The sequence below is a fragment of the Elephantulus edwardii genome, unplaced genomic scaffold, assembly GCF_000299155.1.
Source record: "Elephantulus edwardii isolate Elephantulus edwardi_28Jun2011 unplaced genomic scaffold, EleEdw1.0 scaffold00005, whole genome shotgun sequence".
In the NCBI taxonomy this organism is placed as follows: Eukaryota; Metazoa; Chordata; class Mammalia; order Macroscelidea; family Macroscelididae; genus Elephantulus; species Elephantulus edwardii.
In genome coordinates this window covers 20,093,962-20,119,128 of record NW_006399755.1, presented here as the reverse complement: position 1 = coordinate 20,119,128, position 25,167 = coordinate 20,093,962, and the positions used below count along the sequence as shown (strand labels likewise).

The following is a 25,167-nucleotide window of genomic DNA, read 5'->3' as shown; positions in this document are numbered from 1 at the left end:
TGGGTGGGGAGAAGGGTGCAACAATGAATGAATGGAATTCCAAAATCTCTGTAGATGTTCATTGAAATGAAAAAGAAATAAATTAAAATATTAAAAAAAGAAGTCTTTGACAGCACATTTTCTCAATGGAACATGCTTTTTGATTTCTTGACTGTTGCATCCATGGATTTTGATTGTATATCCAAGTAAAAGTCGTTGACAACTTTTAACCTTTTCTCCATCTATCATGCTATCTGTCTATCTATCATCTATCTATCTATCTATCTATCTATCTATCTATCTATCTATCTAGTGGTGAGGATTTTCATTTTCTTGAAGTTAACATTTAATCCATATTGAAGGCTCTAGTCTTTGATCTTCTTAAGTAAATGCTTTAAGTTTTCTTCACTATCTGTAAGCAAGGTTGTGTCATCCTCATAATTCAGGTTGTTGATAAGTTTTTCTCCAATTCTGATGATGCCACATTCTTTTTTATATAATCTAGCTTTTCAGATTATTTGTTCAGCATATACAGTGAATAATTATGATGAAAGAATAAAACCCTTATACACACCTTTCCTAATTTTAAAACATGCAGTATCCCCTTTCTCTGTTTGACAGCTGTTTCTTGGTTCTTATACGGGCTTCACAAGAGCACAATCAAATAAATGTCCTGGGATTAAAATGCTCAATTGTATCTATAACTTATTATGACCCATACAGTTAAATACCATTTCAGTCAACAAAACACAAGTAAACATCTGTCTGGCATTCTGTGCCTTAAGTCAAGATTCATATGACTTTAACAGTGATAGCCCTTGGGTCACAGCTTTATTTGAATCTCACTTGAATTGCTGGCAGTTCCCTGTCAGTGGGTGGCTCTAGTGCTCCACAAGAAATCTCCAGCAAGATTTCACTTGATTTTAATATTAAAAATATTAATCATACATTGGCACAGTCAGAATTCAAACTCAGGTCTGTCTTACTTTGAAGACTCCACTGTAATGCACTGGAAAGGGTTTGGCTTAACACAATGCTTTTCACACCCTAGCTTCAAGAAATATTTCAGGCATGACTAACCCCAGGTTTGATGACTGGTGTAAAACGACAGTGCTCAGAGAAGAGACTGAACATTTGAATCACCTTTTTTGCTGCTTCCACACCTAGATTTCCTTTGCAAACCATTTACCCAGAGAAAAACCCGGGAAACATGATTAATGCCTTTCCTGTAGCTGGGCCCTGCACTGTGGGCGTCTCATGTACACCCAGCTGCTTTCTTGAGCGAGACCTGTGAGAACTGGTCCTGGCCATGAATCAGATGGTGGGCGTTGCAGCTGATTTCTCATCAGCATTTTAGAAGAAATGAGAGCAGATAACTTGTGGTTGAAGACTAGCAGATTCGTCCTTACACATTTGGGCTGGGGGTGTTGGCATGGTGTGAATAGTTTAAAAGGCCAATTCAGAATTTTTTTCTTTTTCTTTTTAGGTCTAGGGGTGCTATGAAGAAATCCTTACAGGGATTTCAGTGTAAGCTTGTGAGTTGGGGGTTTGGAAGAACAATCCTGGATATATATGTTGGCTTCCACTTGTCACATGCAGAGATGATGAGGTCAAAAGGAAGAAGGACCCCAACATTTTTACTTTAAGCATTTAAACAACTCAAGGTGATTGAATCAATGTTGAAGTCAAACATGGGGATAAAATATAGACTCTCAAGCCTGGATTTGAATCTCAACTTTGTCAATATCATCTCTGTGAACGTAGGTATGTTATTTAATATGTTGTTGTTGATGTGTACCGTTGAGATGGAACTGACCCATAGCTGAGCCTCTGGTGGGTTTTCAGAGGCAGTTAATCACATGGGAGGAGATTGTTCATCCTTCTCCCATAGAGCAGCTGGTGGTCTCAAACTGTGCACCTTTGAGATTGCTGTGAAGTTTCTTGCCACTAGGCCACTGGAGCTCCCTTTATATATATATATCTGTCCCTAAATTTCTTAATTTTGAGACTGAGATAATACTGTAATTTTCACATATCACTTGTCCAGGCAAGTGACATGCTCAAGTGTATAATATTCATAGTTCACATGGGAAACTAACTCATGAACAGGTTGTACAGTTTACAAAACCCATACAATACATCCATTAGTTGTGTTAAAATGGAGCAATAGAATCTACCCCTATGGACCACCGCCTATCTGTCAGCCTGCTGTACTGTAATGGCTTGCATTTACTATGGTGGTGGAATCTATGCCCCCATCAAATACTAAGCAGGTTCAGTCACAGTGAACAGGCTTCAGCAGAACTCCCAGGTACTATAGTAAGAAAGGCCTGGTGATCGACTTCTAAATAGTAGCTAATGAAAATCTCACAGATTACACCAGAACATGGTCTGACTTGCTTTGGACCTGTAAGCAGGAGGGATAACTCTTTGGAGGAAGACATCATGTCTGCTGGAGTAGAGAGACAGCAAGACTGCAGAAGACCCTTGGTAAGGTAGATTGGCACAGAGACAAAAACATGGACAACAACATGAGGTGATGATGAGGATAATGTTTCATTCTGTTGTACAACAGGTCACCATTAATCAGTGTCCATAGCTAACAAGAACTCAAGGGAGCTACTGTGTAATTGAGATGGTATTAAGGGAGATCTCTCTCTCTCTCTCTCTCTCTCTCTCTCTCTCTCTCTCTCTCTCTCTCTCTGTCTCTCATTGCCTTTAAATTGGCCCCAACTCAGCTAACCCTCTGGGGAGTTTTCAAAGGCTGTAAATCTTACAAGAGGAAATGGTCCATCTTTTTCCCATAGAGCAGCTGATTTGGGTTCCCTGCCTTTGGATTGACTGTACAATTCCTTACTCACTAGACCTCAGAGCTCCCTTGTTAAGGACTCATTCGTTGCCATCCAGTGGGAACTGGCTCACACCTAACTCTCCAGGAGATTTCAGAGGCTGTAAATTGCAGTCTTCGGAGGAGACTGCCTCTATTTCTCTCACAGAACTGCTGGTGGATTTAGAATCACTTGCCTTGGGGTTCATAGTGCAACTCCTTTCTCACTAGGCACCAGAGCTAATTACTATGTTTGCAATAATTTGTATTCCAAAACTATAACTTGGTTTTGCTAAATCTGACTCTATGAACCTGCAAACTTATTAATCACGGAGTGATTTTTGGGGACTACACTTTTCTCTAATGACATCCAAAGATAATGTTAAAGAAGCCATTCAGTGTAAATGAGGGACCTCATGATTGCAGACTCTCAAAATTGTGAGAAGCAGCCCAAGGTCAGTATCCCTTCTCCTACATGTAAAGATTTCCAGTTTTAATAGTAACAATGCTGCAGCAGCTGCTGGTTCATCTGCCTTATTCTTGGTCCAGTGGGGGACACTTTGACTTTGCAGGGTCAGAGACCTGACAGACTTGTGCTAATTTTTAATAGAGTCTTAGCCTCACTTCCTTGTTACTAGGTGATTTTGACAGAAGCAATGCCATGGAGTGCTAGTAATTTTGTTGTTCCTGTGTACCATAGTCAGAAGTGACCCATAGCAGACCCTCTAGCGAGACTTCAGAGCCAGCTAATTGCACCAGAGGAGATTGCCTGTCCTGCCAGACAGCTCGTGGCCTCAAACCATGGACGTTCAGGATTGTAGCACAGCTCCTTGCCGGTAGGCCACCAGAGCTCCCTTGAAAATTCATATGACATGTTTTCCTGAGCTGTCAAGTACTTACAAAAGTGAATGAATATTGCTCTTTTATTCTCATACTACCCTGTAAAGCTAAGAGATGAATATAGTTTCTCCCCCTCCCCCCCTTTTTTTTAACACAGGGATCTGAGATCCTAGATTGTTTTAGGTGAGGGCTCTAAGGTCACAGATTCACTCAGTCTGCATATATGGATGAGGTCTGGTGGTTTCCTAAAAGCTTAATCAGGCATTCACTAGATTATGTTCTAAGTGATACTGACTTTTACAATATTCAAATCTTCTCTTTTCTAAATTATCCCTGTATTTAATAAGTTGCTTCTTTCTGTGAGACAACAGAAAACAAACAAAAGCCAAAAAACAATTGCCCTATGTGTTATCAGAGTAGAATTGTGCTCCAGAGTTCTAAATGGTTGAAGCTTTTTAAAAAGTTGACCACCAGGCTTGTCTTTCTAGGAGTCCCTGGATAGACTTGAACCTTTTAATTAGCAACAGGCTTCTTGATGCCGCGTGTTCTACTTGCAGATCTTAGAGGCAGCCGGCAGATGGTGGTCTAGCACCATATGTGTCTGCTCCTCATAGAGACCACGCCCGTCCTACAGCAAGCACCAAAGGATTTCTTTCAGGAGGAACCCTTGGTGTTTATTTGAAGAACTCGAAAGCAGACTTCCCCTAAATGTCTTGGGAGCCTCAGAGAGATAGGGAAAAATCAAAATCTGTTTCAAATTTCAAAAAAAGAAGAGAAGTGCCCACAGGGGAACAGACTTGGGGCAGCAGTTCCACAAGCAGGCCTGCTCCTCGAACCTTGGTATTTAGAGAAGAGTTATAGTTAGTGGGTGAATGGCTTCACTCTATTTGGTTATAAAGAAGAAAATGAAAAGAAATACAAATTTTTTTTTCTGTAGGCATCTCTTGAGAAGCTCTGGTGGCCTCGTGGCAAGAAGCTGCACTGCAATCCCAAACACAACCAGCTGCTCTGTGGGAGGATGAGGTGCGATTACTAACTACCTCTGAAAACCCACTCGAGTGTCTGCTAAGGGTCGTTTCTGGCTCTCTGATACACAACAACAATAGGCATCTCTAACTTTGTCATATTCCCACCTGAAGCCGTACTGACTGTGCTTGAGGGATGTGTTTGGCTGGAACCGTCCACTATTATTATTATTAATTATTATTAATGAAAATTTACAGAGACTTTGGATTTCCGTTCATTCATTGTTGCACTGTTCTCCCTGCCCAACCTCCCCCCTAAGTTGCTTTTCTTTTTGAAAAGTAAAAGAAAAATTATTTCATTGTTATACAAGCCCTCCCCCACTAAGTGCACTGTTTCTATGCACCTTGGGCCAGTCTGTGCCATGAAGTGTATTTTCCAGTTTAAGAACTGAGAGGGCAGTGGAAGAGTATGAGAGGAAGCGGTTTCTCTTAACTGGAAGCTCCTGTTGGCACCATCATGAAGATGTATACAGTATAGCACTAATTTTCTGATCTGACTGACTGACAACAGTGTTAGCCCCATAACAGATTCTTTCTGTTTGGGCTCCAGTGACACATAGCTGTTCAGCTAGTTTTTGGTAAGTATGGCGGATGTAAAAAACTCAAGGTAGTTAATTCTCTTAGCAACAACCGCTAGTTGTTGATGATGCCTTGTGTTCACCAGGTGTGCAAAGTTGCAATGATTCTGTTTGGGGGAAAATTAGAATTTACATTTGCTTTTAGCCTCAAAAAGTTTCCTGAAGTTACCAAGGCACATGCAAACTGCCCTTTGACCTCCAAATGTACTATTGTTGCTGTTGTTATGTGCCACAGAGTTGGAACTGACTCACAACTGGCCCTCTGGTGGGTTTCAGAGGCCGCACAGCACCTGTACAATCTGGACTGCCCATCTTTCTCTGCCTTTGGGCTGACCGCACAACTCCTCCATGTGCTATTAGGCCTCTTTTGCATTTTTTTTTAAACTGATTTAAGTGAAAGTTTACAAAGTTTACAGAGCAAACTAGTTTTAACTATTAATATACATTTTGGTTTATAACATTAATTACAACACTCACAATGCAGTTTCTCTAGCTCCATTTCTTTCCTGTAATTCTCATTTCCAATGGACCATTTTATTCTACTTCTTGCTGACTACAGGGCTTTATCTTTGGGCAAATGAAAACCTTTTTCTTGGATGGTTGTATATCCTAAAGAATGAGTGCCTCCCTCATATTACTGGTCACTTTGTAGGCCAGTCTGTTATTTGGCTGCAAATTTGAGTTTTGTTCTAGGTTTGAAGTGCCATAATCAGGAATATGGCACAGGATAAGGCAAGGTTCGGATTTGTTGTTTTAATTGGGTCATCATCACTATCGTTGGCTTGATGGCACCTAACAACAACAATCTCAGTGGTTCCCCCAGTCTCTACTAGATCATTAAGTCTGACTTTTTTAATGTTTTTTTCATTTTGTTCCACATTTCCCCTTCCCTCCACCCCCACCCCACCTCCAATCTATAATCTAATATGATCTCTATTAGAGTGGGCGCCATCTACTTCTGATTTCACCCTCATGGACATTGAGGCTCATATAGTCTTTTAGTCCTTTGGACTAATTGCTACAGTACATCTTTGCTTTTCTTCCCTCTTCTCTGTGCTGGACAGGGAGAGACTAATAGTTACGCCTAGGATGGTGGCTTTCAGGTTTTTACGATCTCTGTTGCTACTTACCAAAGTAGGATGTAGAATACTGTCTTTGTTAAGCCAGCTGACCTAGATGTTGCCCAAGCCTATGGTCCCAAGCTCCCCAAAGCAAAAACTAATTTCTTCAGGGTGTTTGATGTTGATTAAACATCTTACAAAGCATCGCTCCCGTCCGTGCTGCTATATCCATGAATGTATTTAGAAGGAAATACTTAGAAACGTACTATGTAAACTCTGATCATGATGTAGTTCCTTCCACCTGTGCATATCTGTTTAAATTCTTTCTAAGGCAACCTGGACTTTCCCCCTCTCCTTTTAATTATTTACAGATATGAGAGTCCTTCTATTTTCTCTATCAATAGTTTTAAGAAGGCTTTCTAAAATGCAAAGAATCTGATCTCACAGCAACGTGAAATCTATTTTTTAGTGCACATTTTCCTCTCCCATCTTTCTCCCTTCCCCAGTTTACTTTGTAATTAACTTCTTGTTCAAGATTGTTAATTGCCATACATATAATGTCTCATCATACATTCCTTTCGGAAAATCTTTTCCTTCTTCTGTTCCAGTGCAGGGATTCCTATCCTATTCTTAGCCCTACCTGTGTCAACCCCATTTTAGAACAATGATCTTATATAGTATTCCTCCTTTTGTAACTGAGATATTTTACTTAGCACAGTGTCTTCTAGACTCACCAATGTTGTGTACTGTTTTACCAGGTCACTGTTTCTCAGTGTTGCGTAATATTTCATTGTGTACCACAGGTTTTCTATGTCTCCGCTATTCTGCATCATGAAGGAACAAACATGGGTGTGCATACCTAGTCTGACCCATGGCTCTGCTTTGTTTGGAGCATATTCCCTATAGTAGGATAGCTGGGCCAAGTGGTATTTCTATTTCCAACTTTTTGAGAAAGCACTCTTTCTAAAAAAAATTATATCTTTTTAAAAAATTTCTATTTACTCTCTCTGCTTCCACCCCATTAAAGGTTCTTGTGTTAAGTCTATCTAGTTCCACCTTTCTAAAATTAAAGAAAAAAACCCAACCCAAACGAACCCACAGTCACCCAGTTAATTCTGATTTATGGCAATACTATTAGAGTAAAATAGTCCCCACAGGGTCTCTGAGGCTGTAAATTTTGGGGAAGCACACTGCCTCATCTCTCTCCTGAGGAGTGGCTGATGGGTTTCAAGCTTTCACTTTTTTGATTAGCTGCCCAATGCCTAATCTACTTCACCACAAGCTCTCCTATTTCAACCCTCAGCGTCCTTTGTTTTATCCTTTAAGTTACTGTACATGAGTCTTACTAAGATCCATATTTAACCAAGTCTTACCTTAGTTTACAATCCAGTATCTCCATTTGGCCTGAGGGATGTGGTTCAGGATCTTTGCATGGTCTCAAAGTCCTTTACCAAATGCCTGCCCTTCTCCAATCTTCCCACTCTTTGTGCCACTTGTGTTAAGTCTATCTAGTTCCACCTTTCTAAAATTAAAGAAAAAAAACCAACCCAAACAAACCCACAGTCACCCAGTTAATTCTGATTTATGGCAATACTATTAGAGTAAAATAGTCCCCACAGGGTCTCTGAAGCTGTAAATTTTGGGGAAGCACACTGCCTCATCTCTCTCCTGAGGAGTGGCTGATGGGTTTCAAGCTTTCACTTTTTTGATTAGCTGCCCAATGCCTAATCTACTTCACCACAAGCTCTCCTATTTCAACCCTCAGCGTCCTTTGTTTTATCCTTTAAGTTACTGTACATGAGTCTTACTAAGATCCATATTTAACCAAGTCTTACCTTAGTTTACAATCCAGTATCTCCATTTGGCCTGAGGGATGTGGTTCAGGATCTTTGCATGGTCTCAAAGTCCTTTACCAAATGCCTGCCCTTCTCCAATCTTCCCACTCTTTGTGCCACTTCTCATTGCAAACTTTGCTTGAAAATTAGGAGCTGCTTCAAAACTCTGAACATACCATGCCCTGATCATCACCTTCAGGACTTTGCATATGTCATTCTCTCTGCCTGGAATGTCTGTCCCTGTCTAGACTGGCACAGCACCTTCTTTTAAGCCTGGACAGCTTAGCCTTAACTGCCTCTCAAATGCTTTCCTTCACCTTACTGAGTCACATCCTATCCTGCTCTGTGTGGTTTTATCACCTGGAACATACTTCTAGTAGAATTTGTTCTTTTTTTCTGAAATGAATCTATGTGCATGAAAAATGTTAAGGGGAAGGGTCTAAAATTACTTGGTCAAGATAAGGTAATAGGTGGGTGACCAAGGTCTGAGGGAGAAGCAGGAAATGAACAGAGTCAGTAGATGGTTCACTGAATGAATGTTTGTTAACAGTTCCCACTGTGCAGGAACCAGAGGAATCACACCAAAGTAGCCAAGCTCGTGAGACTTCCAGTGAGACCAGGAAATTCTCAGCCTCAGGAGACTTCAAGTGAGGTAAGGGAGTGGCCATATTTTAGAGACTTCAAGCTTATATAACAATGGAGGGTGGAGGAAGAGAGTACGTTCCCCCCTCATCACATGGTGAGGTTTCTTCATGGTTCCTAGAGGTAAGAAAGTGCAGTCCCTAAGGTGTATGGTTCAAATTGCTCAGCTGCTCCCTGTGGGAAAGATGGACAATCTCCTCCCCATGTGATTTGCTATTTATGACGACTTCTAGAGGGTCAGCTATGAGTTGGTTCCAACTGGAAGGCATGCCACCCTCATCACAAGAATGAGGGGGTGGGTCGGCTCTTATCTTTGCAGAGTATTTTCCTCTCTTTCCTACCTTCTGCTGTCTTTTCTGCCAGTACTGCCCTGTCTTCACTATCTAAGGGCCTGGGAACCTCTAGAACCCTTTCAGGGTGCTCTTTGCCTTAATAAGTGTCTTTTCCTTGCTGGCCAGTTGCTGCATCATTTATGTCTTCTACTGTGTTCAACCTATCCCCATCCTGTAAGTGTTCCTTGGAACAGTGAAGAGACTCCTGGGATGAGTCAAGTAAAAGGGTATTTTACTACTTTTAAAATCCTGCCTAGAGCTGAGGATAAGGCTCAAATACAACAGTAGCTCAATAAGTTCATGTTTATTGAACTGAGTTTTAAGCACAGATGAAGGTCAAGCCATAGCCATCAATGCCACATGATACAAAGGGTAGAAAACAGACAAGTGTTCTTGCGTCCTAGGATAGAAGATCCCCATTTTGGAGAAGACTAAATGTATTCTTAATGAACCAGTGACAGTAACACTGACCTGGGAGAAGAGAAGCGCATGGTTAACCTTCCTGCCCCTCCTCACCTCTTGTGAACCATCAAGTTGGAACTGACTCATCATAGCTGACCTGCCAGCAGGAATCGTCCATCTTTCTCTTGCAGAGCAACTTGTCGCTGTGAACAGCAGGCCTCTGGCTTGGCAGCAAAACTCCTTCCCACTAAGCCACCCCTTGCCCTGCCTAGATCTCTAAACCTGGATATTGGAAGAGTGACTTCATCTCTCTTTGTCTTTTCAACTATTAAATGAAAGGATTGGGTTAGATGACCTCCAAGGTTTATTGTATCTCTATATGAGCATGTGTTTGATGTTCTTAGTCTTTTTTTTTAATTTTTAATTTCATTTTATTTTATTATTTTTGTGTGTGTACTGTCAATTTAGATCTGACTGATACAGAAGGAGATTGTCCCGCCTTCTCCAGCAAAGAATCTGGTGGATTTGAACCACGCACCTCTGGGATATTCTTTGTCTTTTAACACTGTTCATATACAAAACCAAAAACTTACCTTCTATCCTCATGTCTGGGGAACACAACTTTCCCAACTTTGCTCATCCTTGCCATTGCCTCCTGTTAAGTTGCAAAAAGAACAGAGTTGAAATAGAATGATTACTCCAGACTGACACTTGCCACAAACAAGCACATTCCAGTTAGAATTCTCTTCACCATAAGACGTAGTCCATACTTCCCCCCTCCAATTTATTTTCTGTTGTAATAAGGATCAAACCCAAGGAACACTTGAGGTTACATTTATGACCCCACAGCCTGGGCTTGAGTAGTTAAGTACTGAAACCTCAAGGGGTATAAGCAACCAAGAAGGCAAAGGGCTTTTGTGATTCCTCACAGAGAACAGTAGGAAGAAACGATTTCTCCTCCTCGCTGCTAGGACGTGAGGGCATGAGAAGGCGACACAATCAGCCACTGAGCTCACTGTCTACTAAAGCTTACAATAAATTAATGGAATGGAACGCACATTGTATTTGTCCTGTAGGATAAACATTCAAGACCACTTCATTTCACATTCTGATCTTTCCCCAGTGGTGTCTGAAGTTCTAAGTCCAGACGTGAGACCTCTGGGCTGAATCTAATTGACTTTAGTTGTGGAATGTGACTTCAGGACATTCTTGTCTTTACAACAGGGCTCTTGGGCAGATGAAACGTTGTGATGTCTGAGTGGATGTGATGTGGTGTGTACAGCATCAAGATCAACCATGGAAAGTCTGGGCTCCATTATACAAATGGTAGGGTTAGGTTTCCTTGGGCAATCTCCCGGGGCTTTTAGAGCCATGAGAAAGGGGAAATGGAGTGAAAGGAAATTTGGGGTCCGACAGGTCTGACTAGGGAGGATTGCAAGCAAGAGTTTGAGAAAGTTCCCCCAAATTGGCTGTTTTTAGAAACAGCTATTAAACTCATTGAGGGTTCACATAGATACAATTTCTTATCCGTATATGTGACAGATACTGTGCTAGGGATGCAGATTTACATAACACATACTCTTTGTCTTGGAGTCATTCATGTACTGATTGGGGAGAGGAAGACTGTAAATGTTTACTAACACATAGAACACAATCACTTTTGTTTATCTTAAAAATATATCCAGTTCCCACGAGCCATTCTGCCACTTTACTGTGCTCTGTATATAGTTTTGCATTACATTTCACTAATTGCCTTCTGCTGTGATGTTCTTTTTAGGTGCTGCTGAGTATGACACAACCCTACAAACATCACATCTCAAACCTGTCCTCTCCTGTGCCATCCTCATCATCTCTGATGCACTTAAGTCTGTTGTGGTCATCACTGTGTGAATCCATATGATTCAGAGTCGTCTTCTCTTTTGCTGATCCTCTACTTTTCCAAGCATGTCCCTTTCCAAAGAATAACGTCTTCTAGCAACATGCTGATAGTTATAGAAGAGGGTTTAGATCTTTTGCTCACATGATAGATTGCTAGGAGTTGTACTTGACTCAACAGCACTGAACGACAATAAGCAACAATGTGCCCCAAATATGTGACAAAGTTTCTCCATCCTTCCTCTAAGAATCACTCTGGCCACACTTTTCCTAAGATGTATCTGTTTGGTTTTTTGCCAGTTCATGGGATATTCAGTGGTGTTCTCCAATACCACAACTCAAAGGCATCAGTTCTTCTGTCAGCCACATTCATGATCCATCTCTCAGATGCATAGCAAGTGACTGAAAAGACTATGGGCCGAATCAATCACACCTTAGTCTTCAGACTGATATTATTGCTTCTCAGTAAGTTGGAGAGATTCCTGACTGTGGACTTGCCCAGTGCAATATGATCTCCTGACTTCTGGTACCAAGGGTGTTGATTGTGTATCCAAGTAAGAGGAAATTGCTGGCAATGTAAACATTAAAAAAAAATCTATCATGATGTTGCCATTGATCCAGTGATGAAGATTTTGTCTTCTTGATATTGAGATGCAGTACATATTGAAGGCCGTGATCTTTGATTCTGCAGCAAATGCCTCAAGTCTTCCTCACTTTCAGCAAGTAAGGTTGTGTCATCTGCATAGTGCAGGTTGTTGATGATCTTCATCAAATCCTGATGCTCCATTCTTCTTCACAGAGTCTAGCTTTTCAAATTGTTTTCCTACTATACATATTAAGTAGATATAGAGAAAGGATGCAACCCTGATGCACATTTATTGTTTATATGCTTATTATCAGCTCTCTCAGTTTTAATTCCCATGTCTGTTAGTCCAAATTATAATCTAACTGTCCTCTATTGTACATAGGGTTTTCGAAGGCCTGTAATTTCAGAAGTGCATGGCCAATCCTTCTTCCTAGTCTGTCTTAATTTATTAGTTTGTTGGCTCCACAGTGAACACGCTTGGTAACAGCATCCAGGAAATCAGGAGACGAATTGCATTGGGAAAGTCAGCTGTGAGGGACCTCTCAAGAGTTCTGAAATGCAACGACATCAGGCTGGAGAGTAAGGTGCCCCTGATCCAGGCTATAGTCTTTGCAATTACATGTTATGCTCAGAGAGTTGGATAGTGACTAGGGATGATAGAAAGAGGATTGATGGCTTTGAGCTGTGGTGCTGGAGAAGAGTGTTGAATATACCATGGACTGCTAGGAGCACAAACAGGTTTGTCCTGGAGAGGATGAAACCAGAATGTTCCCTAGAGTCAAGGATTCTGAAGCTTTATCTGACATACTTTGGGCATGTTTCAAGGAGGGACTGGTCCTTGGAGAGGGACATCATGATTTGGAGAGTGGAGGACGGCACAGGAGAGGAAGACCCTCGATGAGATGGATCGATTCTGTGAGTGGAGTGGTGGGATTGAATGTGTTTGAGATGGCTAGGTTGGCACAGGAGAGAATGGTATTTAGGGCTCTTGTACATAGGGTCGCTATGAGTCACAAAGAACTCGATGGCTCATAACAACAACAACAACAAACATCAGCTCTCTTCACTATGTGGCTTAAAAGAGAATACAAGCTATACAAGGGCAGACACTTTGTTTACCTTTGAATCTTAACATCTAGAATATTTATCAGACTTACTGGTAACTTTTTAAAAATATTTTTATTGGCTTTAAAATAATTCCTTTACATTTTGTTTCACTCATATACATTGTGTTTTATACAAGATGACATTGTGTAAAACACAGTGCATATAAACTTTGTAAACCATCTAATTAAAAATACCACACCACGTTACTGGTACCTTTGAGATACCATCAAGAACTACTAGCTGTCTGTCTGTTTGTGTTTATCTCTCTCTGTTTCTCCTATCTCTATGGCTCAACACACACACACACACACACACACACACACACACCATGAAGGATGGGCAGTTTGTTTTCATTTAGTTGACTGACTCATGATGACTTCATGAACAACAGAACAAAACCTTGTCTGGACCCATTAGCAAAATGTGCAGAAGATATGAAAAGATTTTTCATCAAAGAAGACATCCAGATTGCAAAAAAAAAAAAACAAAAAAAAACCCCACACATAAAGAAATGTTCAAGGTCACTAGCTAATAGAGAGAGGCACATCAGTCACAATGTCAAAAACCAGTGAGGTATCACCTCACTCCAGCAACAACAGTAAAGTTCAGTAAGTCAACAGCAAATGCTGAAGGTATGTGATGAGACTAGAACTCTTATATATTGCTGGTAGGAACATAAAATCATGCAACTGCTATGGAAAGCACCCTGGTATTTCTATTAAAATGTGTATATTTCCAATGAAATATCACTTGAACCAGCTAGTCCATCACCAGGTATTCTAAAGAAATAAAAGCGGTGACTTTAACAGATACCCGTGTTTATTGCAGCATCAATCACAATAGCACAGAGTTAGAAACAACTCACGTGCCCATCAACAAATGAATGGGTAGAAAACCTCTGATACATCCACACACTGGAGTACTGAGCAACTTTAAAGATAAGTGAAGAATATGTGAAGCATTGCATAGCATGGATGGACCCAGAGGACATTAGGCTAAGTGAAAGGAGTTAGTGTTATAAAGACAAATATTAAAAAAGATTAATATTCTAAAAAACTAAAGAAATATTTATACATAGGGAATAGAAAATGAATTCATAGATGAGAAATACTTATTGCTATGGGTGAAATGGAAGTTTGGTTGCATTCTCTGTAAGAGTTGCACTGCTAATTCATAGGCGGCACCTCTGGCGGTTCAAATCGACCAGGACCTTCTCGGGAGAAAGAGGAGCGGTGTCTTCCCATACAATATACAGTCTCCACAAACCCACCGGAGGGCCAGCTCTGAGTTGGTTCTGCCTCAACAGCATTATGTAAGCTCAGTTGAGCTGAATGTGGGTGAAGTCAAAGGCAGTGCAGAATAAATGGATGGCCGGACACTGTGGATATTATAGCGTGAGTGACTGACAAAAACCAATATGCTTTGTAAACTCACACTCAAATAACAAGAAAAACCAAATAAACCCCAAACCCCTTGCCTGCAGCAGCTTCTTGATTGCTGGTATGCTCAAGTTCATTGTTACAGCCACTGTGTGTTTTGTGTTTCAACTTAGAATGCTCATCTTCCAACATTATTATCAGACGATTCTGTTGTGATCTGCTAGGCTTTTGGAAGTAGATCAACGGGTCTTTCTGCCTAGTCTGTCTTAGTTTGGAAACCTTACTGAAACCTCTCCACCCTCAGTGACACCATTTGGAAATGAGAACACAAGTAGCACATAGCTCCAGAATCATAGCAACATGCAAACCATCGTGGTATAAAAATTTGGCAGACGAGCGGTGAGATTAAAATCCAGTGAGATAAGGACTCTGTCAGGGACACAAACTTCTTTCCTGTGGTTTTACATGGGTTAAGAAATGTGATACATTTCTCATCTGCTAATCAGTTATGCTAATTTTCACTCTGGCTGGGCTGCTCTATCAACACATCCCTCAAAAATTGCATGAACATTTAGAATGAGTTATCTGGTGTCCTGGCCCGAAATGGATTTGAAAGTGCTGATTGGAAGATCTGAGATGCTGAGAGTAGCAAATCCACTGACTACACAAAGAAACGGCAACCTTATACAGGGAGAAGATTTGAAACATATGGGAGAAAGGGGAACTCTAGGGAAAAGAGAATAACCCAGAGAGGGACGTCTAAGGCCATTTTTTGGAAAGGCAAAGAAGAGTCAAACACCTCTTGGGAGGGTGCTGCTCTTTGACCTAACAGGTGGATTTCAGATGCTCTGCTTCCCTACCACATGTACTGGCACATTTTCTTCATTAACCAAGTCAATTCCCTTAAAGCAAACCTGTGCCTCGCTAAGGAGCATCCAACAATCCCACCACTAACTTTGCTACTCATTCTTTTTTTTGGCTTCTTCCTTCTATTGTGGTTCTAGGGAGAATCCTGCCATGCACTGGCTGTTCCATCTGTGACTCCTGATAGGATACTTAAGGCATACTCTTCTAGACATGCCGAAGACTTGACACTGCAGGATGGGCTCCATGGATGAGGTCCAGGCCTCTGTACTAAAGAAGGCACTCCATGAATGCTATCCCCTTCCCAGCCTAACAAATATGAAGACTGATAGCAGAAATCAGGAAGTTATTCCTTCCCTTCTTCACTTTACCGTAGACATATTTTTATAGTAAACTATTGAGAAACAAGCACAAGTCATCAAGATATGAAAAGATGAAGAGGAAGCAATTTAAGTCTACAGATGTGAAAGTTAAGCTTAGTCAGGTATCGGTCTTTGTGACTCATCCTCACTGCCCATCTCCCACCTAGAGTGAGTTAATTTGCTCCCACTTGCAATGTGTTCTTCATTCTCTCATAGCATTTATGATTCGGCACTGTCTTTTTTTAATGATTTTATTTTTTGTTAACATACCCATTTCCCTAACTAGATTGTTAGCTCCTTAAGGCAGGAGCTGTTGTAAGTACTTCTACTGCCAACTCTGCATCTGGTATATAGTATGCTCTCAGGAAATGTCTACCGAATGAGTGAATTCAAGGATGATAACACATGACAGAATGTTCAAATGAAAGTTTTACTGAATTTTGACTGAGATCTAAAGAGGACAGATATAAGATACCAAAGGGATCTAGAAATAGACCACCCTGAAGAATGAATTAGGGAAAAGAAAAGGTGGTTGAGGACCAATTAATCAAGTCTTAAACCTTTCATCCACATGTTGTCGTGTACTAACAAATTGGAACTGACCCATAGCTGCCCCTCCGGTGGGTTTTCAGAGGCAGTTAATCACCTGGGAGGAGGTGGCCCATCCTTCTCCCGCAGGGCAGCTGGTGGACTTCAGCCACGTGGCTTCAGGGATTGTGGCCACCAGTCACAAAAAGAAATGGACATTTTGGAGAAGGCTGTTAATCTCTTGCATACCACGCTTTGTTTCAGGGCAAAGGGTGAGAAGGGAGTCTGGCTAGAACAAGAGAGGGTGTAATACATGGCCTTGAGGATATGAGACACCGTGGCCTGTGTGTATGATTCCTGTCTGGAAGAGATAGCCTAGCTGGCAGCTTCAGCATAAAAGAAAGAAAAGGCTACGTTGTCAGCAATCTGTCATTTCCCTGGACTCTATGGGAAATCCTACAAAGAACACAGACCAAGCGTTAGTTATAAACACCTATGTAAACTAAGAAAGGACCATGCTCATTTATAAGAGTATTGATCAGGTAAGAGCAGTTCTAGACACCTAGCTCTTCCTCCTTCCTCCAATCACCCGAGTTATTAGTAGGTGCCACTGAGTTGGCTCTGACTCATAGCCAACCTGTGTGCAACATCGGAAAACTAGTTCAATCCTGCACCATCCTTGCGATAACCCCTCGCTGCAGTCACTGTGCCAATTCCAGCCCATTGTGGGTCCCCCTTTCCTTCACTGACCCTCCACTTCTCTAAGCATGATGTCCTTTTCTCCAAGGGCTTGTTGCTCCTGATAGCATGCCCAAAATATGACAGAACAGGGAGGGAAGATAGCAAGCTGGAGAGGATATGAATGAAGCAAAAAGGAGAATTTCATCACAGCCCCCTCTTTTCAGTGTTGGCAGGTCACGGTTAGAGGAGAAGAAACAAGTCTAACACTTGGGTGGAAATTGAAATGGGATGATTATTACATATTCCTTGATATTCCACTTTCTGAATTTTGACTTTATAACTTAATGGGACCATACCCTCTATATTGCTGAAGAGATTGTATTATCTAAGAAAAGAATTAGTGGTGGTGATGGTGGTGTTGATTGTCTTCAAGTTGAGCACGACTCATAGTGAGCCCATGAACAAAAGGCCTGAAGCCTTTCTATAACTATCGACATTTATCAAAGCTGATTGAGTTTCTGGAGGCATGTTGTTTAGGAAGTGGATGCCACTCCTGCTTGGGCCTGCCTACGTGTTTTACCAAGGCATGGGAAGACTAGCTCCAGTTTACCTATGTAAACAAGCATTGCAAGTAAAAAAGTCATCTTTTATCCTATCTCAAGGATTGTGCTTGGTCTCCCAGATGCCAATGAGTTGACTGTGAGGCTTGGTGGCCCCCTGTCTGTCAGAGTATACGATGGTGCTCACTAGAGTTTTTAGGGTTTGACCTCTATGTTTCCAAGCCTTTCTTTAGTAGTGTCTCTGGATGAGCTCAAACTCCCAACCTCTGGTTACCAACCAATCACTTAACTGTTTGCACCACTCAGGGCTACTGTGTGTGGTTTTTTCCAAGCACCAGTTAAATGCTTATAATAAAGATAGGATAGAAACACATTTATATGTTATCAGGTAAGATTATGGGAAAAATTATTCCTTTGCTCACCTGTATTTTGTGTATGTTCTAAATTTTCTAAAGTGGCACATAGTAATTTTAATTTTATAGTTGTAAAGATAGTTGTTTACCCTCGAGTTGGAACCAACCCATAGCAGACCCTCTGGAGGGTTTTCAGACGCAGTTAATTGCACGGGAGGAGACTGCCCATCCTTCTTCACCAGCAGAGCAGCTGGTGGGCTTGAACTGCATACCTTCAGGATTGCAGTGCAGCTTCTTGCCACTAGGCCACCACAGAAGGAGAGTTGATGCTTTCAAGCTGTGGTGCTGGAGAAGAGTGTTGAATATACCATGGACTGCTAGGAGAACAAATAAGTTCATCCTGGAGAGGGTTAAACCGGGCTGCTCCTTGGAGGCAAGGATCCTGAAGCCTCATCTGCCATACTTTGGACATGTTGCAAGGAGGGACCAGTCCTTTGAGAGAGATGTTATGCTTGGGAGGGTGGAGGGACAACGCAGGAGAGGAAGACCCTGGATGAGAAGGATTGATTCAGTGACTGGGGTAACAGGGTATGTGTGTCAGAGACAATAAGATTGTCAAGAGATAGAGCAGGGTTTAGGGCTCTTGTACATAGAGTTGCTATGAGTCGCTGGTAACTCAATGGCACATAACAACAACAACAACAACAACTTGTAAAGAAAATAAAAAAAATATGTATTTTTAAAATCATCACACTTTTGTGGGCAATAAAAATTAGTTGTATTCACTCTGTCCTGGAAGGCAGGACCTCTGATGGGAACGTGACACATGGAGAATGCTCAGAGATCTGTGCTGTCATCAGAAATAGCACCACTGTGTTTTCCAATTTCTCCAAATAATTAACACAAAACTGAAACCTCATGAACCCACTGGCTGCAGTCAATCTGGAAATTACCACAGCTAAACAATAGGAATTTATTATGGAAATGCTGACATGTGCTAAATATAGTCACCCTACAATATATTTCTGTTCAACAGGGTCTATTTGAAGTCGGCCTCCAAAATTCAAAGTTTTTGTCAGCAGGCAGGACTGGACAATCTTAATTTGCAGCACGCTACCCTCTTTGTTTGCGCGTCTAGACAGCACAATGAATGCAGTGACTTTTCTTTTTCCTTTTTGCCCACACAATGAGAGCTTTTAAAAAACAAAATATTTTGTAAAATAGCATTTTAATCAATTCTTTTCTTTCTCTCTATCAGGCAGAGCTATAAATAAACTCTGAAAGTTCACATTTGATCACCACTTCTGAAAGTAAGTGAAAGATGTCAGTGGGAGAAAATAGGGGTCCTGTGCCGTGGCCATGAAAGGCCCCATTCATGGGGGCTGACCCCTGGCTGCCGTGTCAAGGCCGAGATCCCAGTCAGCACTCACTGCTGACCACGGGCTCTTGTAGCAGCCTTGGCAATCGCCAGGCCTCTGTGTGGGTGGGGGAAACACTCAGTTCTCATGTGCTGTGGCCTGGCTTGGGAGCTTTGTGTGAGAAGGCTTCAGGCTGTATGGGGCATGCTGTCCAGGGAAATTAGGTGAAAAAGAGAAAGAGGCTCCTTCAGGCAGCTGTTCATAAGATCTGGATTCTATGAAGCAGTACATGCACTGATGTTGACAATTTGGAGAGCAGAGCACCTGGCACCTTTCCTCTATGCTGAAGAACAGGAGCTTTGGCCTTAAGACTTTCAGGGGAAGATTGCCAGCTAATCTGAGGTAGATTAATTCTATCTCAGGACTCTCCTCTTCCATGTGGGAGGCCTGGATTCAATGCTGGTCTGATGTACCGCATGTGTTGTCTTCATCTATCTGGCAGTGAAGGCTTGTGTGCTGCCCTGATACTAAAAAGATTTCAGCAGAGGTTCCAGGTCAACATGGACTAGGATGAATGGTCTAGTGGTCTAGATATGAAAAGAAAACTGTAACAGTGGACTATTCTGAGATGCTCACAGAGATGGAGCAGGATCTGCCAGCGCTTTGTTCTTCAGTGCATGTGGATGCCTTGATGACCTTGATGGCAGCCAACAAGAACAGCCCAGTTGTCCAGAACTAGGCAAGAAAAGGCACCCAGGGCAGGCCAGGCAGCGCGTGCAGTCATGCTGCACAAGGGAGAGAAAAGTCTGGGTCTGGAGTAATGAGGACTATGCTGGGGACTCCTGGAAGGCAGACAGTGTGGCACACCAGGTCCAATGCCCAGCCCAGTCCTAGCACTTAGTAGGCGTATGGTTAATATTTGTTCAGTTGCTGGATGGAAACGTGATGTGTCTCCTTAAGAGAGGCAATTGAGAAATAATGGGCATTCTAAGGAAATATTTCTCAAGTGATAATTATGCACTTCAGGGAGTAGGTACTCAAGATGGTTCACTGAGATTTTGGAAGACAGTACCAGAGATGCCAAGGATATGATTTTTAGTCTAGAAAAATTAGAATTTGTCAGCATTTAAAACACAGTTTATCATTAGAGTCTCAGCTGATACACATGGGAACTCTTTAGCACCAAGAGGACAACAGCATGGTGCTTGCTTATATGTCCCCAGCTTCTAGGGATCGGGAGGTCTAGTGGGCCTCGTGGGTAGGAAGTTATTTCACTAACCCAAATGTGATGTCTTGCTGGAGGTTCAAATCCACTGGTGGCCCCATGGGAGAAAGAGGGCCAATCTCCTCTTGTGAAGTTAACAGTCTCTGAAAACCTGTTGGAAGGTCAGCTGTGAGTTTGTTCTGATTGACGGCAATGAACTGTTTTTGGTTTTTTTATCCTCTAGGGATTTGCTACATGTCGCCATTTCCATAAAGAGCATTGGGTAAGTGTTTGGCGTTAATGAAGAGGTCCGCGGACAGACGGAACACGTTTGCTGCTCCATGGCCAGTCTGCTCTTGCAAACATTACACCTTTAGAAAGCCTGTAGAGGAAGTTCTGCGCTGTCTAGAGGGTTGCAATGAGTTGAAATCTACTTGCAGACAATGGTTTTGGTTTACTTTGGTCATTTGCCTGAGTCAGATTAGTAGATTTACAGATAGAACTAGTTTTATTTAAACTAAACCTCACAAAATAGGCAAGGGCCTGAAAAGATTAAAGCAACAGATTAAAGAAAATGGTGACAATTCAGAATAAAGAAAATAAGAAAATGGTGATGGTTTACTCGTCACTTAGAATTGTGGTGTTAACAAAGAGTATTGAATATACCAGGGACTTTCAGAAGCACAAGCAAATGTGTCCTGGAGGAAGGGTCGCCAGATTGCTCCTAAGAGGCAAAAATGGCAAAACTTCTGTCTCACATACATTGGGCATGTTGTGAGAAGGGGCCAGTCCTTAGAAAAATGTGTCATGGTGAGAAAGGTCAGTGAAAGAGAAGAAATCCCTCACTGAGATGGATTGACATGGGGACCATAATTATGGACTTGAGCACGATGGAGATTGTGAAGATGCTACTAATATATGGCAAGGTTCAGATGTGTTGTTCATAGGGAGCTATGAATCATAATCAACTCACTGACGCCTAACAGCAACAATAACCACAACCTCTTCACATTATAAAATCAAAGGAAGAAAGTGCTTTCCTTGATACTTTGATGTGTGGAGGGAGAGGTCGGCAAAGGAAATGAAAAAGATCTGGTGTAAAAAACAATGTATATGAACTTTGTAAGTAAACCAGTATAAAATAAAAATTAATTTTGCTTTTTCCCCCCTACAGTTGTGAGGTTAAGGTCCTCCCCTCCCCACCCACCCTGGGGTACGGGGAAAAAAACACAACAACAACAACAACAACAACAAAAAGAAATAAGAAAAAATAAAGAAAAAGCAAGAAAGAGAAAAATATATTAAAAAATTCAGGGAACAATTATGAAGGATTCCTGGGTACTTTAAAAAACACATTAAAAATATCACCAAGAGACCGTGGAGGACATTATGCTGAATGAAGTATCTCAGTCACAAAAGGACAAATACTGCATGGTGCCACTGTTGTAAAGCAGGATTGACCTCGGGGTTGGGGGGAGACTGAGAAGGATGGGTTCAATAATGTATACTGAATTGAAACAGATGAGGGAGAAAACTGTTTAAGAGGGAAAATTATTAGGGATTTTTGTCATGACAGGAGTCCAGAGTGGAGGCTGCATATTGGAGTCAACCTTGGGGGAGGGACTGTAAAACAATGAAGAATTTTTATTTTACTCTTCCAAAAGAGTGGTGTACTAGAGGGGAAGATTGGGTGGGGAGAAAAGTGCAACAATGAATGAATGGAAACTCAAAGTCTCTGTAAATTTTCATTGAAATTAATAATAAATTAAAAAAAATCACCAAGAAGCCATTCAACCCTCAATAAGAATGCATCTAACCAGAGCTTATATACTGTCAGAGTGAACTCGTCCTGATAGACAGACATTCCCCACCCCCCACCCCCCGTTTTATTTCACTTGTTCATAATGGTTTTACTTGCTGTAGCATTGACTCCAAATCATGGTGACCCTGTGTGGGCAAAGTAGACTTGTTGCATAGGGTTTTCAATGCTGTGACCCTTCAAAAACAGATTTGCAAGCATGTCTTCCTTGGTGCCTCTGCATAGGTTTGAACCTCCAACCTTTTGGTCAGTAATCAAATGTAAAACTGTGCTACCAAAGGTTTTCTATGTGTATCTCTTAACAGAAAGATACTGTACCTATCTCTTAATGTAAAGGGACAAAATTATGCTTTTCCAAAGATAAGTCTCCATTGAAGATGCTGCTGTACAGGTTTTTTCCTGAGGAAGGCCTTAAACAGAAAACCAACCCACTGCTATTGAGTCTGTTCCATTTCTTAGGGAGACTGTAGGAGAGCTGATGGTCCAGTGGGTTTGCAGAGGTACTGGATCACATGGGAGGAAACTGCCCATTTTTCTACCATGGAACAGTGAGGGAGATTGAACTACATGTGTCTGGGTTGGCAGTAAGTAATGAGTAAACTCATTGCCACTAAGCCATCAGTGTTCCCTAAGACAGGCTAGAGCTGCCTTATAGGGTTTCCAAGGCTATAGTCTTTACAGAAGTAGATGCCACATCGTTCTCCCACAGAGAGCATTGATTCCAGAGGTTAAAGTTCCAACCTTCTAGTTATCAGCCAAATACCTTACCATATACCACCAGAGCATCACGACCTAAAATGACATTAATTGATTGATATGTGGTGTAGTAGTTAAAGAATTTGATGTTAACCAAAAAAAGGGTGGACATTTCTAAGGTACTCTGGGGGAGAAAGACGAGGCAATCTTCTTCCATAAATAAAGTCCCCTGTTGGAATCGAACCCATGGCAGTAGGTTTGGATTTTTTTTTGTTATCACTGTCATTACCATTATGGGTTCAGGTACCTCTTCTTCTTTAAGGACTGTGCTAACTGCAATATGAACATCATCTTCTTAAACTCAATTTACTGACACAGATGTTGTCATTTTATGAAGAAAGAAATTAAAAATAGAAAGTATAAGTAATTTGTCCAATGTAATGAAGCTTCATCTCCTATACTTTGGGCATGCGGCCAGGAGAGATCAGTCCTTGGAGAAGGGCATCATGCTTGGAAGGGTGGAGGGACAGCTCCGGAGAGGAAGACCCTGGATGAGATGGATTGATAGAGTAACTGGGGCAATGAGCGTAGGTGTGTCTGAATTAGTGAGACTGGCTCAGGACAGGGCAGGGTTCAGAGCTGCTGTACATAGGGTCACTATACATTGCAGGTGACTCGACAGCACCTAACAACAACAACAACAAATGAAGCCAAGGTCTAGAAAAGGTAGGATATAACCACCTCAGTTGTTACCCCAGGTTATTTATCAGTTTTCCACTCAGAGCAGATGGTCCCATCCTCCCTGAAATACAAAAAGTCTGATACCCAAGTTTCCTAGACTGGGGTTCAAAATCTACTTCTGTTGCCTGTTAGCTTTCTGGTATCAGGGAGACAGAGAGTGAGAGAGACAGAGACCCACACTGTATCTTTTTTGCAGAGATGCTGACACATTGCTCTGAAATACATGAATCTGCCTTCTTGAGGAACTCTGACTCATTTTACTGGAACAATAAGTTCACATGCTAATGAGTGGGCTGAGGCACATGACCCCTCCACAGAAAAACAGAAAATATATCAATGTGATTTTCTCTGAACAAGCATTAAGAAATGGCTAGCTGTTCTTTTATTAATTTATTTTTTCTTTTGAATTCAGTCATCTTTTGGCTTGCACTTGGTATTGTGTAAAAAACCTCCAAGCCTTGAAGACAATAATAATCACAGAATTAAGAAGGGATATGAGACACCATGGCTGTAACGATGGACCTGAGCATATCAGAGAGACCATGAGTATGGTTCAGGATAGATCATGGTTCGGATCTGTTCATAGGGACACTATGAGTCAGAGTCGACTCCATGATACCTATCAAGTGTGTGTGTGTGTGTGTGTGTCTGTGTGTGAATCAAGACACACAGAACTTCCCACTTAAGACTAGCATATTTCACTTTAGGTACCTCACCTAAAAAGTGTAAGAGAAAAAGACAAAACAAAACAAAACAACCCAAACCACCATAATATGTGTATGAGCCATTGTATATATACTCACTGCAAATTATAAAAAAATATTTGCTGATGCCTAGTTTTCTAGTTTTGATTCTGAAATATTTTGGATTTGTCTTTGGTTCACAAAGATGTGTTAGATGGAGTGTCTCTCACCCTGTAGGAGTCACAGACATTAGTAGAAAGAAATTGGGCTTTAAATAGGGTTGAGATTATACCTGAGCTCTACTGCTTGCCAGCTGCATGATTATAAATTCCAATTTTCTTATGTATAAACTAGTAAAACCATCTCTCCCAGTACTGTTGAGAAGTCCTGCATCTGCTCGCAGACCACCTTCTCCTAACTGGTGTTCTGACTTTCACTTTGGTTTTCCAGTTACAGTCAAGGTAATTTCTAAGAACAAGAGAAAATACAGTGTGGCGAGTGAATGAATATATTCTGGAACCAGACTCCTGGAGTTTGAAGTTGAGCTTTTTATCTTAGTAGCTGTGTGATCATGGACTTAAGATCTTATTAAACTTTTCCCATGTTTGTTTCCTTGTCTGAAAAGTTGTGATAGTCGGAGTAGTATATCTAGCACAAGGCTTGTGAAGATGAAGAGAATGAATTCATATTATGCATTTAGAACAGTAGCCACACATGTTGTTGTGTGTACTTGAGTCAGAACCAATCCAAAGCTGACCCTCCAGCAGGTTTTCAGAGGAAGTAAATGGCAAGATAGGAGATTGCCCATTTCTCCCATGGAACAGCTGGTGGATTTGTATCTTCAGGTTGG

At 41.4% G+C, this 25,167-nt stretch overlaps 1 protein-coding gene across 1 annotated transcript in view; it reads right to left on the bottom strand.

Annotated features, from left to right (window-relative positions):
• The window catches only part of FGGY (FGGY carbohydrate kinase domain containing), a 741,424-nt gene that overhangs the window by 1,194 nt on the left and 715,063 nt on the right, over positions 1-25,167 (bottom strand). Inside the window, exon 14 of the mRNA XM_006879829.1 lies at positions 10,115-10,176. Coding sequence (XP_006879891.1) covers positions 10,115-10,176 — 62 coding nt within the window. The remainder of the gene's footprint in view (positions 1-10,114; positions 10,177-25,167) is intronic.